Source organism: Musa acuminata, chromosome BXJ1-4 (assembly GCF_036884655.1).
Source record: "Musa acuminata AAA Group cultivar baxijiao chromosome BXJ1-4, Cavendish_Baxijiao_AAA, whole genome shotgun sequence".
Lineage (NCBI taxonomy): Eukaryota > Viridiplantae > Streptophyta > Magnoliopsida > Zingiberales > Musaceae > Musa > Musa acuminata.
Window position 1 is genome coordinate 39,143,947 of NC_088330.1, and position 19,087 is coordinate 39,163,033.

General features: G+C 36.2%; 1 protein-coding gene across 1 annotated transcript; it reads left to right on the forward strand.

Annotated features, from left to right (window-relative positions):
* The first annotated feature begins 15,312 nt into the window (after positions 1-15,312).
* LOC135666392 (uncharacterized oxidoreductase At4g09670-like) lies at positions 15,313-18,838 on the forward strand. Its single transcript, XM_065177955.1, has 2 exons — positions 15,313-15,843; positions 18,014-18,838. Exons 1-2 carry the CDS (start codon positions 15,364-15,366, stop codon positions 18,632-18,634), a joined length of 1,101 nt encoding a protein of 366 aa, XP_065034027.1. The 5' UTR covers positions 15,313-15,363; the 3' UTR covers positions 18,635-18,838.
* Positions 18,839-19,087: the final 249 nt, after the last annotated feature.

Consider the following 19,087-nt stretch of genomic DNA (forward strand, 5'->3'; position numbering starts at 1 on the left):
TTCCTTACTCCTTTCTTAATTACTTTGTCTACTAAATTCTCAGTTTCTTTAAATTTCTTATTCCAAAGTTTAATTCTTTCTTCTTGTTTTTTCACTTCTTTATTTGTGAGAATATACATTTTTTCGATAATTCTTGAGAAAATAAGTTGAAAAGAATAAAAAGATTTCGAGGTTGGTGCGTCGTTGGGACAGCGTATCGAAAACGTGACTAGCGCATGCCCTGAGATGTCACGGTTAACCAATAGAAAATAATTACGATTAAATTTAGAAGCCATTTTGTTTCCTACCCTATATATATATATATATATATATATATATATATATATATAATTTTATTATTTATAACATCTTAATTACTAATCTTACCTTTTGTTTCGTACGATCGACCAACATTGCTCGATGCCTCCTCATTGCTCGACATTATCTAGTGTTGTTTGAAGAACATTACTTAAGGGTGACAATGACAATACCGACAACATCACTCATTGACTCGATATGAGTGGCCACTCGATAGATGCAACTCAACGATCTAACACACATGGATAGAAACACCATTTGTCATCACTCGATGTCGCTCAATGCCACTTCATTGTTTGACATCACTTTGTCACCTCGTCGATGACCCGACATAGAGGTAACCCTAAATCGATCTCCGTCGACCCCTACAAAAGGCATGTTTGTCACCTATCGATCGAATCCCATCAGGTGAGCTGATTCGAAGGATGAGTAAGACGTGTATGTGTCTCGAAATATGCATCTTTTATGGTTCATATATGTCCATTTTAGAAGGATGTAAATAGCAAAACAAGATTCTCAATAAAAATCTCATAAATTTAACTATGTTTAAAAATATCCATGTAAATATTAAAATTATAAATACACCCTCAAAATATGAGTTTTACGAATGGGGAAACTCTAAAATTATTTGAGAGATATTTTATAAATTAGGTCCAAATTAAATATAAAAAATAACATATTACATACCTAAAGATGAATTGAATATAAAAAAGACAAACTGACCTTAAAAAATAGACAATATTTCTTAAAGAAATATGAAATATATGGCTCTATAACATAGGACAAATGACATGAGGAATTATGCTACACAATTATATTGTGATACGTGAAGTGCGAATCATTATGGATCTATATTAAACGGATTCTAATATATATAGTTTAACTTGATTGTTACATCACTAAATTGGTATGGAAAATATTTTCTTAGATCATTGTATATTAATTGAGTCGGTCTTTACGCTATAAAATACGTCTCCTCCAAAGAGAAAGAAAACTCTCTCACAGCCCTTTACGTTTGTCTTCTCTACCTTTTCTCAATATTAGAGGCATCAAATTGGATTATTTTACTTCATTTCAGTACACAAACTATCATCAAATGCTCAAAGATCGGTAGGTGTTCTTCTATTTTTTGAGGGCTCGGTGGACCCAAACCAATGAGATGGTCTCCTTGAGCTGTCTTGACAACACCACTTAGTCCATGATGGGTTGAATCCAAAGCCTTCCATTGAGTGAGTGTGACAACACTTGTTGTTTATATAGGATTGGATGGTGAAATGTCCAATCCCAAGAAAGGAATTGATTGATATGATGCATGATGTAAAAATTTCTTCAAGAAAATTTATAGAATAATATTCAAAGAACATTCAGAGATCAATTCTTGACTTTGAGGTAAGAGGGTTAAGACTTCAATTCTCGCAGTAGGATTGTATTAGCTCAATATATGATCATCATGGACAAATATAAATAAATATACATCTTAATTCAAGAGATTTAAAGGGTTCAATGTCTTCATCATCTAATGGCTAATTAATTGCTAGTATATGGCATGCCCCCACTAAGCTGCATGCTTGTCTACAATGACTATGATTTTATCAAGAGTATACACTGACACAAAGAACAAACAAAAAAAAAATCTCTTAGTGCATAAATATCTTCTCCTCTCAATCATACTTATTAATTTCATTCTCACTCAAAAAAACATTTATTTCCCATCTAAAATTTAAAAAAAATCATACTCTTTAATCATGTTTTAGATGAGTTAGAAAAATAGATAGATGTGCTAAGATAGTTAACCGAATTCGACATTGATATTCTCATTGCCAAATTATTTTTAGGTATTTGCTTCTTCAATTAATAGGAAATTAGGTTTCGAGTTATAGATATATATCCTCCTGCCATTTTAAAATTATTATAATTTTTCATATATATATAAGGTAATAAAAGAGTGCTAAATGGGTGGGAGAGTATTCCAAAAATAGTAGATGTAGCTTTCTTTGGAGGCATATTTCAATTCTGAGGAACAAGGAAAATGTTATATCAGATATTTGAATTAATGTAGTTATTTTGCTTTGTGAAAAAGAAAATTTGCATGATATAAGATGAGATTCAATCAAATTTAGTTGGTGCATTATATAAATCTTATCTCTTCCTGTCTGTATCCTAATTCTCATCAATAATAGTACTAATGATGACTTCTTCAAGCAAACTTTGCAGCTAAGGGTCAAGGATTACAGAGCGTTCTCTCTGTCTTTAGTTGAATGTGGAGACGTGAGCCATTGTCCTAAAACGACATGAAGTTTAACGGGTGTTGAACACATGGACGGAAGAAGAGCCTTAAACGCCGCAGTTGTTGAAGTAGAAGACAACTCCAACATTTGGAGTTCACAGAAACCAAAGTGGATCAATAAAAGATAGCACCGCCGGGAAGAGTCCCAAAAGCCAAAACTTCCGCCCATCATGCGAAAGTTTCTACTGGTGGAACTGAAAAAGAAGAAGGTAATCTGATAGTTCACGCATGCTTATCTACAGCATATGACATGACCTAAAGCGAGCAGAGCAAATCTATCTTGGTCGCAGCCAAAAGGACCTACAAGAGCTGGTCAAGCAAGATACCATGGGAGCGAACTGTGGAAGGTAGAGAAGCATGCGTTGATAAGACTACCAAGGTTGTCAGGATTGCTTCAAGAATAAGCAAATTGAATTCAGGAAAAGACAGAGTTTTAATGTGGATTTCGTTTGGGATTAAAATGGAATCTTATTATTGAAGAATTTAATTTCTACTGTGTCGAATTGTATCCATTACTTCTGAATTTGTATTTGTTTTGGTGTTTTATTCTGTTGATTGTTCATAATGTTCCCGATCTTGCTGGTACGGTTTGTTCTACCTTTCCCTGTCGAAGCCAGTAGGCAAATTAACACCTGCTTCAGATGATGGATTGGACGGCTTTGTGGAAATTTGTGCTGCAAGATGACAATGTGTATCTTTGTTGACTCTTTAAACAGCAATTAACCAATCTTTGTTTGCAGATTTGTATTTTAGCTTGTGATGATGGTGATGGCTAGCTAGGAAAAATGGTTATCCTAATGGCTTCTTGTGCTGCCTGATCAAAGAAAGCTGTAAGAAGATAAAAAGATGATGTTAGAGTGGAGAACTTATCAAAGAATGTTGATAAAATTATAAGGTCATCATCTAGTCATGTTCATATGCCAAATTAAATATAAGGAAAAAAAATGTTATCTGCTTCTTCATCAAATCATTCTACTTATGTTCATCAGAAAGATTTTTTCAGATATGTTGGAGCAGATTGGTGTCTGTTGTCAGAGATTAGAGAAAGTCTTAGGGAACATTGGGGCATATTAAAACTGACTGTTGCTTCTACAATATTCAGGAATCATTCTCCATTTTACTGCAGCTGAGACTACTCAGAGTTCATCAATGTCTAAAGTTTGGCAATCCAAAGTGCAAATATTCTGGTTTTTTTGTTGTTGTTGTTGCTTTGAGTGTTCTATTAGGACTCAGTTATGATTAAGCAATCAAATTCCATGTAGCAGTTATAGTTATCTCAGCTGATAAAACACTCCTCAAAGTTAAAGATCATGATTTGAATAAATGCTTCTCCCAGAACACAAAAGATTGAACTCTCTGTTCATGACATCATGGAAGAAGGCAAGTCTCAATTAAAACTTGATGCACATCCCAACTTATACTTCAATCCATTTTTGTCTCTTGTTTTAAGCTTTTTCATAAGAGACACTTGATTGAGTTCTGCAGCATCTCCTTCTTGCAAATCAAGTAGTCTATGCCATTTTCAAAAGAGGGCTACTTATGTTCCTGCCTAACCTACACTTGTAGGAAAGCAAATGTCAATAATTATTCACTTGCAAAGCAGTAGAGCATTTGAATGATGAACAGAATGCCTTGTTGAGACTGTTGTCTTTATCATGACAAGAAGGCTTGAGACTGAACAAATCAATAGTGCAGTTCAGCTTCCTTTGGACTAAATCATGATGCCAGCATATCTTTAGCAACAAAAACTGTTCGAAGTAATCCTTCTAAGGGAAATAATTGCTTGGTTTTTAGCACCAGTGAGGTAGCAAGAATTAAACAGCATCAGAAAAGAATTGGAGAAGGAGAATATGTTGCAAGCACACATCACATTCTCCTTTGCTTGTGGCAAAGCCTTCACCTGAGTGAAACATGCAAAGCCTTCACAGCGCCTAGTTTGTGATCTCGAGGTAAATACCAAAGCCAACATTAGCTTTGGAACTTATCATACATGTCTTATCATTGATGGGAGATCAAGATAAAGATGATCGATAATAGGGTGTCGGTCTCTCACTAGTGTGCAAGGATCGAGGATGGATCAATCATTCATTCGTTTTTAGAATCAGCATTATTAAGACCACTAGGTTTTGAGGGTGAAGGCCATTAAAGATGCGGGGAAGACAGAGGATGTAACGATCACTGTGAAGTTTCCATTAGTATATGAATTATAATTCATCACATTGGATGTGTTAAACTGAGGTGTTGGCAGCATCTGCACGCCCCATGTGAGAGGAAGGAAGACAAGACAGTGGTCTTCGATGGCAACAAGAGGTTAGGCATTGCCTTCCAATCACAGCATCTACCACTTCTATTTCCACCAGTCACATGCATTCTCTGTTAGCAACTTAGAAGACGACTACTGCTGTTCTGATCTCAAGAAAAGCTCCTAAAAACATGACAGTGATTGTAATCTTCACTGACAAGAGAGCCTCCATCATTCCAATCCTCAGTAGCTGAGAATGGGCCGAAACAAGGGAAACAGTAAGCACATCTTTTGCTATCGTACATGGATTCAACTGAGATGGGATACTCACATGCACTCCCACATACATGGATGGCTCGACCCATCATGAATCGATCCTCCACATCTTTTGCTGCACTGCATCTTCAGCTGCAAACAGTCTGAAGCATGTCTTTGGTTGGAAGGGAACTTTAGACCTTTTGTTGAGATTTGTCATCAACGGCAAGTGATTTGATAGGATGGAGAAGATTGTGCGAGAGCGGATGGAACCGACCCTACGCTTCGTCGAGAGTTTCATCGGAGAGGGACATCGTCGAAAGCATTAGGTTGGCGTCTCAATCTAGCCCATGTTTCCGGTTCAAATCAAGCTTTATAGATTGAGGAAGACGGAGGAGGGACATCGCTGACAGGATCGATGTTAGCGTCATATCCGATCTTGATTTCACACCATGATCTATTCCATGGTTTTTATTCGAATTAAACTCTTTAATCAGTTATTTTGTTTGATCTTAATGTTATTATATGAGGAATATTTTCTAAGGAATTTATTGTGAAATTCGAATCCACTGCCACGTAAGCGATCCATGTCACTTGTCGTGTCAGCGCTGATTAGACCATATCAGCGGTGACTTCTGCCATGTCAGCACTTGCCTGTGTCGACTCAGCATGACTGCTGCACAGCAGACCGTATGGCAATCTACCAGTCTGATCTGTGATAAATCAGATTCCACATCAGCACATGTCTGCATCAGCGGCGCTGATTACTGACACGTCAGCGTTACTTATGCCACATCAGTATCAGTTTGTATCCTATCAGCTGTGTCTGCTGATGTAGCAGACAGTCAACGATGCCTGCTGACACCGAAGACTGTATTGCAGCTCACATCTGCCTTGCCACTTCCCACATCAGCACAGTTGCCACATCATGATAAATTGACGTGGCTTACTATAAGCACTACCACGTCACCACCAGCTGTGTACAGTCAGTGATGCTGCTGACACAGAAGACTGCATTGCTGTGCACACAGATCTGCCACATCGCAAATACCACCCCAGCAGTCTATGTTACATCAGCGAAGAGTAGCACGTAGTCACCGATCTGCTATGTCAATGATGCCTACTGCCACGTCAGGACATTTCATTATCACTATAGTTGGTTTGTTGCCATATCAGCAATGCTTACTGCCACATCGGCATGGCTGTTGACACAGCTTACTCTATGTGAGTCTGCATGGTATCTAGGTGGATTAATCTGGAATTGTCCAGCTAAGTCCCGTAGCCAAATCAGTATTGAACCTATAGATGACTCATGATTGAGTTAATCTGTGTCCTGATTAAACTCGATCTCTCTACATGTTGTCGAACCTGACCACTTTATTATTCCTTTTAGTAATAATAAAGTTTATGAAAGTTGTCAATATAGTGAAGCACTTGCAACCTTTTGATCGATTATTTTCATCATATAACTTTTCTTTAAAGCTTGTTTATAATAATCTAATGGGCGTAACTCAAATTTCATTTTATTCATCTTCTCGTTATATGCTTATCTTTATTAATAATTTTATAAGATTCACTTAGATCTATATCGTGAAGAAAATATTAAAAAAAAAAGTCAAAATTTTAAGAGTTCAAGTTAACAGATGAAAGTATTCTTAAAAAAAAAATTAAGTAAAGATTTTCTTTCGCATAAATTTTTCTCCAAAAGAATACCATCAAAAAGGAAATCACAAATGTAAACTCACTTCAAGATTCGATATCTCATGGATACTCGTAAATATTAGCTTTGTATAAAGATTTATTCAAAAACTCATGAACAGAAGATATGATATGTACAACTTATATTATTAATTAATTTTTTATTTAATCAAATTAAAATCTCCATATGAGTTAATGTTTGGTGAGAAATTAAATATTAAATATTTTAAAATATTTGATTCACTAATGTTATGTTTATATATTAGACTCAAAGAGAAGCAAGCTTAAGGTCGTATCTTTATTGGTTATAATGAAAGAAAAAATATTAAAAATATATATATCTATAAATACATAGATACATGGTATTGTGAGAGATAAAATTTCTTCTTATTATTCTTTACAAATATTTTTTTTTTCAAAAATATCAATCACAACAGTGAAAATGATATACGTTCAAAATTTATGATTGAGTTTTCTTTGTCATCGAGTGCTCCTATGGATTTTAGCTTTTATTTTTTTATCAATATCTAACACTATTATTTCTTCATCATTAATGATGGAGTAAAATGATAAAAAAAATAATGATGTCCAAAGAAAATATTCTAAGAATGAAAAAATAAAAAAATAATAATTATCAAACCAGCATATTTAGAGTTGGAAACAATATAAGCACACATCATTGTTTATTTTCTAAATCAATTGATGATTTTAAGATTACTTTGATAAAACCAAAGGTATTAAAGAGTGCGAGAGTATATGAATGACAAAATGAAGGCTCTTCGTACAAATAAAACTTAGGATTTTATTCCAAAGCCTACAAATACAAATCTAACTACTTGTAAATTAGTTTATAAGATAAAACATAAGTTAAATAGAAGTATATATCGCTTTATGACTAGACTTGTTATAATAGGGTATTCTAAAAAATACGAAGAAGATTATGAGAAAATATGAAGAAGATTTTGAGGAAACATTTAGTCCTATGATCAAGATGACATCTATTATGATAGTGATTGCTGTAGCAGTTAATCTTAAATTAAAAGTTTGACAACTTAATGTGAAAAATGCTTTCCTATAGATGAAATTGACAAAAACATTTATATAGAATAACTACTAAGGTATTCTTTTATTTTTAAATTAAATTATGTTTGCAAGCTCAAGAAGATCCTTTATAGGTTAAAAGTAAGCTCGAAGAACATAGTTTGAAAAAGCTACTTAATACTTATATTTCTATGATTATTTTTTTTATTCAAATCCTAACTTATTTATTAAAAAATAAAGAAGTCTATATGTTATTGTTCTTTTATAGTTTGAAATGAAAGTCTTAGGGGAGCTTAATATTTTTTATAGTCTAGAGGTAATGAATATAAAAGAACGTATATTTATTTCTCAAACAACTAAGAAAATTATTAAAATAGTTTGAAATTAATAAAAGTAAGAAGGTTTCTACTCCATAAATATAAAGCTAAGTTATAATAATGACAAGGTTATTTCTAACCCTCTTGATCTTTTCATGTACTTAGTCTTATCTGCTTAATAATTATAAGATTAAATATTACTATTTTAATTAGTTTTGTAGGTCATTTTATCTAATCTTTAAGCAAGCTATATCTTGTTGTAGTATTTTTTTAATATATAAATTATACCATTAATTTGGAATTATTTAATAAGAAAGACGTACATATTGTATTGTTATGTAAATATTTACGTGGGAGGTGATTTAGATAATTATAGTTCTATTTCTAACTATATCTTTTTTATATAGTTCTGTTTGTATCTCATAGTATATAAGAAATAACAATTAATCTCTCTCTTTTTTTTTATAGTTATGTTTGTATCTCATGTAAGAAATAATAATTAATCTCTCTTTTTACGACAGAGGTAGAATATAAGGTTTCATCAGTTGCTGTTGAAGAATGTATATAGTTAAGATGTTTAATTGAGGATGTCTACCATAAAATTAACAAATCGATTATTTTGTGATGTTATAATTAAAGTACTTTAAAATTAACTTTAAATCTAATTTGTCATCATTTTATTTAGGAGAATGTGCTTCAAGGAGTCATTGAGGTCATTGAGATAATTTAATAAATATCTTTACTAAATCTCTCTCTAGAGAATTGTTTGAAGATCTTCAAAGCAAGTTGAGATTTACTTCTAAAAAAATATTTAAAGGGGGAGTGCTAAAGGATTATTTTTTTTGAAAGATTTGATATTCTTATTATTTATCTTTTAAATAAATTGATTAGACAGGATCTTAGAAATAAGGATCTCTTAATTTAAATTATTATTTAATATCTATAAATAGATGACATCTAACATGTAGATCTATCAAAGTCTTAAGTGTTCAGGTCTATAGGACAAAGAGTAGCTCAAGATCCTGTAAGTATTTTTTCTCTTGATTAGTTTAATATAACTTTTCTTTTTTACTTCCATCTTGATTTTTTTTTTTCTATTTGATTTGATTTTCAGCTAGTAATATCTTATTACTATTATTTGAAAAAGAGTTGCATGATTTCTCCCTTCTCCTGCTCCTTCCATAGATCCATCTACTCTTTTTTGTCCTCCTTGTGCCCCCTCCCCTTAACTCCTTTACCCTAATTGTAAACGCCCCTTCAAGTTTTTTTCCATTTTTCGTCTTAAGTGTATTTGCCTCCTCCCACGATTCTCCAAAGATCTAAGGTAGAGAGGAGTCTGATGATAGGGAGGCCACAACACGAGAACCACTAGAGGAGGTAAACATACTTTAGATAGAAAATGGAAGGAGTCTTGAAGGAACATTTACAGCTAAGGTAAAGGAGTCAGGGGGAGGGGGCATAGGAGGATAAGAAAAAGCAGGTGGATTTATGGAAGAAGCAAAAAAAGGGGGTGGCACAGCAGAAGGAGCAAGGAAAGAGGTGATAGAAAGAGGGTGAAGGCTCTAGGAGAGAACCTATCATTTAATTGTCCACCCATACATTATGATGTACGGGTGAAGTTAGAAACCTAAAGCCAACTAAAAGGATTCTTTTTCATCTTTATTTTTTTTAATCTATTTTTAATTTTTATAAATTATGATGTATAATTCTTATTTTATGGAATGATTTTTGAAAGTAATAGAAGATTTGACGTAGGAACAAATGGTTCACAATCACCATGATATCATCATTCAACTGCCTACATCAACATCACAAACCAGCCCACCATATAATTATTTAATGCAATAGGACGTTGAGCTGGTATCATTGCTTCCTCCGTCTCCTCCTCCTCCTCCTCCCCCTTACCACTGGCTTGTTCGACAATGGAGTGCCTCCGGTCCTTTCAACTCACTCGTGGATCCAAATACATCACATACGCATCCGACCTTTAAAGTGTCTGTGTGCGCCAACTACGTCACCTTTACGGTCGCCACCCTCTTGATCCTCACCCTCTTGATTCTCTATTACGTCACTTATTACATGACTCTCCTCGATCCATCGTTAGCCTCATAACAGTTGCTCTTTGCATGGCCTTTGCTACTCTCTCTTACGCCACTAGCCTCAACCTAGTACTCCTGGGGAATCATGAATTATTATATTTGTGCACCAAATAAAATTATATGAGATGTATTATTCCCTTTTTCTAATCTGATTCTTGATTCCAAGTTTGCTAGGAGAATAAGTTATTGGTTACGTTGCTAAATCTCCTTGTTGGAAAGCTGGGAGTGGATTATGATGCAACATGAGTTCACAGGTCTTTCTTATGCATTCGTCATTTGAGAAGAGTGAAGAGTAAACTTGAAGAATTTCTGTTGTACAAAGATCAAATAAATTTGGATACAAGTTAAATACAAAATGTGGATGAAAGATAAAAGATGATGCCAATTCACCTATATATATGAACTGCATTAAATAGTAGGAATAACATGTGTCAGAGAGAGACAGAACAAATTAAGACTAGTTTGGAACATACCACACATGGCAGTGACTTGTAGCAATATGTATGCTTATTGTAGATATATTAACATGTATGAGAGAGATAAGTCATAGTGGAAACTGTCCAAATTGCCAGTAAAACATCAGCAACAATTTTAGCTTAAAAGATTCACTTTATGGCCATTCAAATTATTTAGAGGTTGCAAAAATAATGGAGTCAACATGGCTATCTTCAAGTAGTCATCAAATTCTTTTCTTGATAATATTGTTTCAGTTACTAAACTAAGTTTGTGAGATCTATTCAAAACCTAGTAACCTGTGCAAAGCAGTAGATTATGAATGAATTGGGAAACACAATCTTTTCCCTTACATGAAAAATATGTTGTCACTAAAACTTTTACCATTACTCTTTTCACTAATCTTTTCATTTTACCAATGCTAACCTAGTCATCATGTTACCATCACTCTTTTCATTAATCAGGCCTTAGTGACATACTTAATTACTCTTCTCATCATTAAAGCTTTTAATCGCGAGACCTTGGTCAACTAAAATTGGTGACAGATCATTTCATCAATAATTATTTTAGTGACCTTTTTAAGTTTTAGTGATAACATTTTTTCATGCCCAATGATTATTTTCCTTATAGTGAAAGTCGATTATCAATTAGGCCTATTTGCTATAATATTAGGCCACGAATTATGGAGCCTAGGAAAAAAAAATACTATAAAAAAAGTCGATTATCTCTCATATGAGTATGATCAGAAAAATAAAAATAAAAATAAAAATAAAAATAAAATAGGAGTAAAAAGAGAAACATTTATTCTTTCATTAATATTTGAATGAATGAACTAGAGTTGTCAATGACTCTATATATAGAACCTAAAAGTGCTCTTCCAATTGGATATATCCTTTAATGAGGGTGTTAATATAACTATACTAAAATATTTTTTATAAAAATTTAAGTTTTATAAAAATAATTTTAGTAATTTATTTATTTTTGTTGGGATAAGATTTTACTTAATACTACAAGTCAAAAGATGATTACAAATCACGCGATCATCTCAATGACGGATGTGATCTCAAAGTGAAATGCTTGAGGTGGAACGGTGCATGAATCAAGCACACACAGGTCCATTGTTTCAAGAATAGCAGTCTCCATCACATGCACGACATTTATTGGGTGCATTAATTGCCGCGCAATCATGAACTAAATTGAAAGACGACAAGTAGTAGAAGAATACTATGAGCACGTCTCATGTTTTTCCTCCTCTTTCCGTGGGATTGTAGCAAGCCCGCCTATACGATCCGTGGAAGGAGATGATCTCGTTGGAAAAGGATAAGAGTAGGCCGTGAGAGACCTGGCATTCTGAGGTCAACGCCGTGCATCAAATGAGATAGCCGCCTGCCATTTATGTCGCCAGCACGCTACACCAATAACACTCGAGAGACCGTATCGAGCGACATAGTCTCATCCTGAGCTACTTGAAAGGTGTAAAGTAATATCGAATGAAGCAGGGTTGGACAGATCATACCGTGCTCATGTCCAAGCATACGAGGTGACCACCTATAGTGACGATGATCTTTAAATACCTATGTATAAAGATGTTGATGATCATTTATAACTATGTAACATCAACACACAGCAACATGTATAAAAGTCACCCCAGAAACAACGCTGAGGGTCGGATCTCATGCACATATATTTCAACTCTTTTATTTTCAATTCTTACTAATTTAACTATCGGAGTGATCGAGTTAAGAATTCTTTTCGATTTCGATCTATGTGCAAGCACCTGACAGATAACTAAATGAATAATCTTCGGCTTTCACTTTGAGAGAACGAGATCTATGCTCCCTCAGTCAGTCTCGGGTTAACACACTGCAGCTCAAAAATCGACATTCGGGATGGTTCAAACCATACTGACACGTCGGCAGTATAAGGGCAGGTGTCGGAGACGCATGGACGTACAAGGGGCATATGCCCCTTCTGCCTCATTGAGAGAATCTCGTCTCTCTGAAGCTTCTTCTACATCAACCATGGTTGATGACACTACTTCAAGAGGGAACACTTCTCCCTCCCACTATTATACATGCATGTATATGGATCGGCATCTATAATTTCCTAACAATAATGGATCTAAAATGAAGATTCACGTTCGAAATTACAAGTCATATTCAAGTTTTGGGATCTCATGGACATCCCTACTACTCACCACGCTCGACACAAAGGCACCGGCCTTCTTTGCATTCGGTCGAACACCTGGAACATGCTTCCTAAGGCGATCTCGAAGACCTCAAAACGTGGGAGAGGAGGTCAGTGCTTCGATGGTAACACGTACCTGCACCTTCTCGTGCTCATTCCGTGTCCACCTTTCTTCTCCGAGCAAACCATAACCTATTCAACGTGGTACAGATTGATCACAGAGGAGGTCAGTGCTTTGAGCTCGACACAAAGACACGACGACGATGATGATACCGAAGAAACGTCACGCGGAAGTCTCTTGTGATGGAGCCTTCAGTGGCTTCTTGGAAAGGCTAAAGAAGCTGTACATGAACAGTGTCAATCCCCATTTGATTAATGGATATTGGTCGATTATGGTACCATTAGCATGGTAATCATTCCAGAGCGAGAGGTGTACCTGTCATTTTAATGAAGCAGCTTCAAGTCAAAATAGAAGTCATCTCCACACTTGATTAAACTAAACAATTGTTAGCACTGCATGTGATTCCTCTCTCTTTCTTTTTCTCTGTGCCGCAGACAATACCCACATGAGGTGTTTGATCAGTGACATAACCATGCACTTACGTACTTCTCCTGTGTGGTAGAAGATATATATAGAAGGAAGAAAAAGCACTGTGAATTTTGATGCACACTGCATGGTGGAAACTGCACCTATATACATATAGTCACATTTACATTCTATAATCTACTTAGGACATTACTGCAGTTTGTGAAAGTGTTCAATGCTTGAATCAGTAAATAAAGTAGCTCAGTATTACCACTCCAGAACAATGCTTAACAGTTAAGCTAATAAATCTAGTATGAGTATGACAATACATTATCTTCATGTATATTTCATTCTATTAAATATTTCAATAATTCTACACATGTCAATATAAATATTCTGGACAGTAGTCTGATCTCGAGGTCTGTTATGGGCTTCTTGGGCATACAAAATAGATGCTACAGTCATCCATTCCTTTCAATCACCAGCAGACTCATAATATGTTGTGACCCAATAGCTGAAGAAGAAAGAATGTTGCTAGTGATGCATCCACTATTCCATGAAGTTTCAACATCACATTTCAGAAGTAAAAGCTGATCAGTCTTTTTAAAGCTTGCTGAAAAGCTGCACTCTACTCCAATGTTTACAAACACACAAGACAGAGAAAGAATCGAGCAACACACCATAGTATCTTTTTTCCACTGCTGAGATATGCAGTTTAGTTCAAGTACATATCAGTGTGAAATATACACACACACAATCAATCACTATTATCCTGATAAACACATAATTGTTACTACCAAATGTCAGTGATAGTCGGATCTTCCGGTACGATTAAAAGGGTATCACCTGTCCAATTTGATGCTCATATAAAAAAGATTAACATCGAATTAATTTGCTGATACAATTCATTCAACATTAAGTAGTTAGTGAAAGTCGAGAGTAAACAATTGAATCTTTTATAATTTAATTTAATTGAAATAAATATTTTATATTATACCGATTTAGTATGTGGCTTAGTTGTTGATTGGCCCTCGCTAACTCCGTCATGTGTTGGGTTATAAATATTTTTGATATAAATAGTGTCCTGTAATTATATGTTGTAAAGACCATTGCAAAAATCATTTTTATGTTATTTTAATATAAATTAACTTTGATCATGACTCTATTCAAATCAAAATTAAATCGAATTGAAACTGAAACCAAACTGATCCAATAGTTTATTGGCTCTAAATCGAAATGGAATCGACTAGAGGCGCTATAAATAAGATCTATGAATTAATGGTTAAATTCTTTGGTTTAAAATCAATTAAGTTAGTTAGTTTGGATTTAAATCTTGAAAGAGTCATTTAGTATGATTAAAAATCTTATAATTTTATAATTTTATTTATATTCTTAAAGTTATTACACTAATTATAATTATACATTTTTTAAATTAAAAAATAAATTAAAATATTTTTTACTTTAAAAATAATAAAAAATAACAATTTAAACCAAATCAAAATCGAAGATAAAACTAACGGTTCTGATTTTCGTTTTAGGATCAATCTGAACGGTTCGATTTTGGATATTTAGAGAAGCCGGACGGTTCCGGAACCGAACCAGTGGTTCCGGAACCTCCGTGGTAGGCATCTTTGTCGGTTGTGGCGCCAAGCGATAGCCACTCGTAACAGTGTCTTCTCATGAGCGTACCCCGAAATAATGGTGATGTTGATCGGCATAGATGTCAAGTGATGGAATGAATTATTTTGTGTGCATTTCTTTTAATTCCTTCAAATCAACAATCAACATAATTGATATATAGGATAATTTTATATGTTCACATGGTGCTCTCTCTCTCTCTCGGTAATTACTGCTTAAACGTGTGAACAAGTCGTGACTTATATAGTGTCACTAACATATCTATAACATATGTATGTACGTGTGTCGTACCAAGACGTTTCCTCAGAGAAATAGAGTGAGGTATGGCGGCGGAGACGACGAAGAGCAACCCGATCGGGTTCGGCATCTTGGGGTGCGCGGAGATCGCACGCAAGGTCGCCCGCGCAATCGGGCTGGCACCTAATGCCGTCATCGTCGCCGTCGGTAGCCGCTCCCTCGACAAGGCCCGCCGCTTTATCGCCGACAACGGACTCAACGCCGACGCCGTCCGCGCCTTCGGCTCCTACGAGGCCGTTCTCGAAGACCCCGGCGTCGACGCCGTCTACGTGCCTCTTCCCACCAGCCTCCACCTCCGATGGGCCGTCGCCGCCGCCGAGCGCGGCAAGCACCTGCTGCTGGAGAAGCCCACCGCGCTCTGCGCCGCCGAACTCGACCGGATCCTCGGCGCCTGCCGCTCCCACGGCGTGCAGTTCATGGACAGCACCATGTGGATGCACCACCCCCGGACCGCCAAGATGCGGGAGCTGTTGTCCGATTCGGCTCGTTTTGGACAGCTAAAGACGGTAAATCCCTAGCTTTGCTTAGACATCGTGCAATCGATCGTTTTCATCTTTATTCATCCCCAAAAAACAGTCTTTTTTTGCTGATGCTTGTAAATTGGTTATAATCCTGATGCATCATGCCAGTAGTTCATGGATGGCGAATGCTTGTTTATCTTAGGACTGTTCCATTTGCCTATGTGGATTTCTATTCCTTTGTTCGACTTTTTCTTGTTTGCTGAAGAAAAGATTCTTTGATTCCATATGGCACATACTAGTTATAATTAATTGGATCGATCGTTCTCCCGATTGATGTTGCCTAGGCTGGTATTTTCTGCTTTTTGTTAGGAAAAAATGTCAATTTGGGCCTCTGTCGGGTGTCGGAAAATGGTTTCAGTGATGGTGACCGATCATCATAGCTAGTATGTATTTTTTCTCACCAACTGTTATCCACAGCTGTAGGACCCTTCACAAGCACTACAGATCAAGTTACATCCACATGCTACACTCAATAATTGCAACTTCAAAAGCTTTCAAAGAGAATCGTCATGAAATGAATAAAGAAATATGGTGCTTTTGATAAGGGGTCCTATTTGATCTTTACTTGTCAGATGAACAATTGTGTGCATCTGCTGAAATCCCATTTTGGTAAGTTACAGTCTTTGGCACAAAAGGTTCCTGACTATCCAATTTCTGCCGATGGAAGAGGCAATTCATAAGCATATGGGCCTCATTGGAAGTTGTGGGGCAAGGACTTCACTAAGTTAATTCCTAGCATTCCCCTCACCCTAAAAGAAACTGAAACTTATATTGTGTGGACAAAGCAAAGTGATCATAACAAACTAACAATAGAGAGTATGTTTAGCAATCTATATTTTACATGGCCCAAGGCAATGGGTCTAGTATTGAAGTCTTCTACTGTTCTGTTCCTGGTAATCTGAGAACTTTGCTCATGGAAGATGATCCATTTCTCATCTCATCAACGGATTACATTGATCTCCAGATCTATCAATTTAAAGTTAGTGGGTTCACAGGTATCTGGATTTTGGAATGTATCTATGGGAGTACAGAGATGAGGCTAAAATTATTACAGATCCGATAATGGTATTATGATAGATGCTAGTTTTTCACCTGATCTAATTAGAATCACCTATTCAAGATTAAAAGTGTTAAGCATTGACTATTAGGATTAAAAGGGCGATGTTCTGCTTTGGTTCTTTCTTTGATAATTATTGGATCCTAGGATTATCTTTTGATGGAGCACCCCTTATGTTTAGTGTAATACATATCCGAAAAGAGAGAGAATTTCCATATCTAAATGTTATCTATGCCCTGCTAAATTCTTTCATATACATAAATACATATATATGTATATATTTTCACATTTCTTTCTTTCATAGAGCAATGAATCCTTTTACTCTTCCTAACTTAGCTCGATGTCTAAAGTAACACTCTCAACCTTCAGGTCTTCCTCTTGGTTGCTCAAGTGCTTGGGATGTCCCCATCCATGCTTTTGGCTCCTTTGACTCAATGTTTAATCAGCTCTATCAGGATTTAGACCAGCCCGAATAGGTTGGAATGTGATCTTTTGACACCCTTTTGGTTGGTATCAGGGCTGAAGAAGAGACATCTAGGTTGCCTGGTTTTTGCATGATAGCATTGTTATATGCCGCTTTTAAGCCCATGTACTCTTAATCCTTCCCATCATATTTTCAAGGCTATCTAATGGAAATTGCTTCAACTATAGTTATAATCACAAAACAATTTTGTAGATATTTCTCTTGTTTGACCTTCCAGAAAGATGATTGCAGTTAAATTTCATATTATTCATCTATCCTATGCATGCTTCTTATCATGGTGTGTTGAGATGATCGTGTTTGTATATTGTGAGTGGCTCGTGTTGGCTAAATAAAATGCTAGGTCATATGGGGCTCCGTACCAATCCTGAACTACGAACTACTTTAATTATCTGTCATGTGGAAAAAAAATTTGTGAAACAAGTCAATAAGCGCTTTTTTCTTGGAGGGGAAGATGAGTCTGCTGATGAGTTATAGCATGTGATGTTCCTTTCTGCAAATAGATGAATCTGCCAGCAACTCGGACATGCCTGTTTATGTTCTGTACATGCTGCTATTATTATTAAGAGATTTTATTATGACTATGGATCTAACTCTTGTGTGGGTTGCTATGGCAGATTCATAGCTGTTTCTCGTTTGCTGGAAACCCTGCTTTCCTTCAGAATGACATCCGTGTGAAGCCCGATCTCGATGCACTCGGGGCTCTCGGTGATGTCGGGTGGTACTGCATTCGCTCTATCCTGTGGGCTGCGGATTATGAACTGCCAACAAAAGCAATTGCACTCCAAGGTACAGTGAAGAATGAAGCTGGTGTCATTCTCTCGTGTGGATCATCTCTTCTCTGGGAAGACGGCAAGGTGGCAACCTTCCAGTGCTCTTTCATGGCTGATTTGATGATGGAACTCATAGTTGGGGGGACACATGGATCCCTTCGTCTCAGTGACTTTGTGATTCCGTTCGAGGAGGAGAAAGCTCCGTTTACATTTGGTTCAGGCTTGTTCTTCAACGAATTGGTAACCGGATGGCAACCTCTTCCCAGCACGCATATCGTCACGGCTAGTCTACCACAGGAGGCTCTTATGGTACAGGAGTTCTCAAGGTTGGCAGGAAGCATCAGAGATTCTACCGGGAAGCCAGATGACAAATGGCCTACCATCAGTAAGAAGACGCAGCTGGTTCTGGACGCGGTGAAAGCCTCGATCGATCAGGGATACAGACCTGTAGACATTGTTGGATGATGGACGGTCCCTCGAGTCACCTCATGGAGTATCACGGAATGCTTGGCTCGTTTCGAACAGTGCTACGCTGTAAGACTGCTGTATGATGATGTTATCTTTGACGAACTTTTCTGATAATATTAAGAATAAAATGCAACGAACTGGATTTGTAACTTGTTGCAGTTCATGAGGTAATGAAAGGAGAAGATGAATCTTGTTCTTGCACGTTGGCATCCCGTATGCAGCTCGAGAAGTCGAACCCTATAAAATAGTCGATGGATTCACCTGCTTTCCCTTCTTCCTTCATCATCATCACCTCATGTTCTTGACAGGGACTTCACACGACGTGGTGCCAGAAGTCGGTCACGGCAACACCACCATACAAAGGAGCTAATTTGCAGAGATGCAACACTACCATATCAATCTTCAGTTGGTGATGCAGGAATTAACATTGCTTGGGATTCTAAAGATTAC

Bases quoted from the DNA above. Each gene is read 5' to 3' on its own strand.
- LOC135666392 (XM_065177955.1), top strand. From the start codon at position 15,364: ATGGCGGCGGAGACGACGAAGAGCAACCCGATCGGGTTCGGCATCTTG. The intron at 15,844-18,013 runs GTAAATCCCTAG...TTGCTATGGCAG, and splicing joins GTTTTGGACAGCTAAAGACG to ATTCATAGCTGTTTCTCGTT.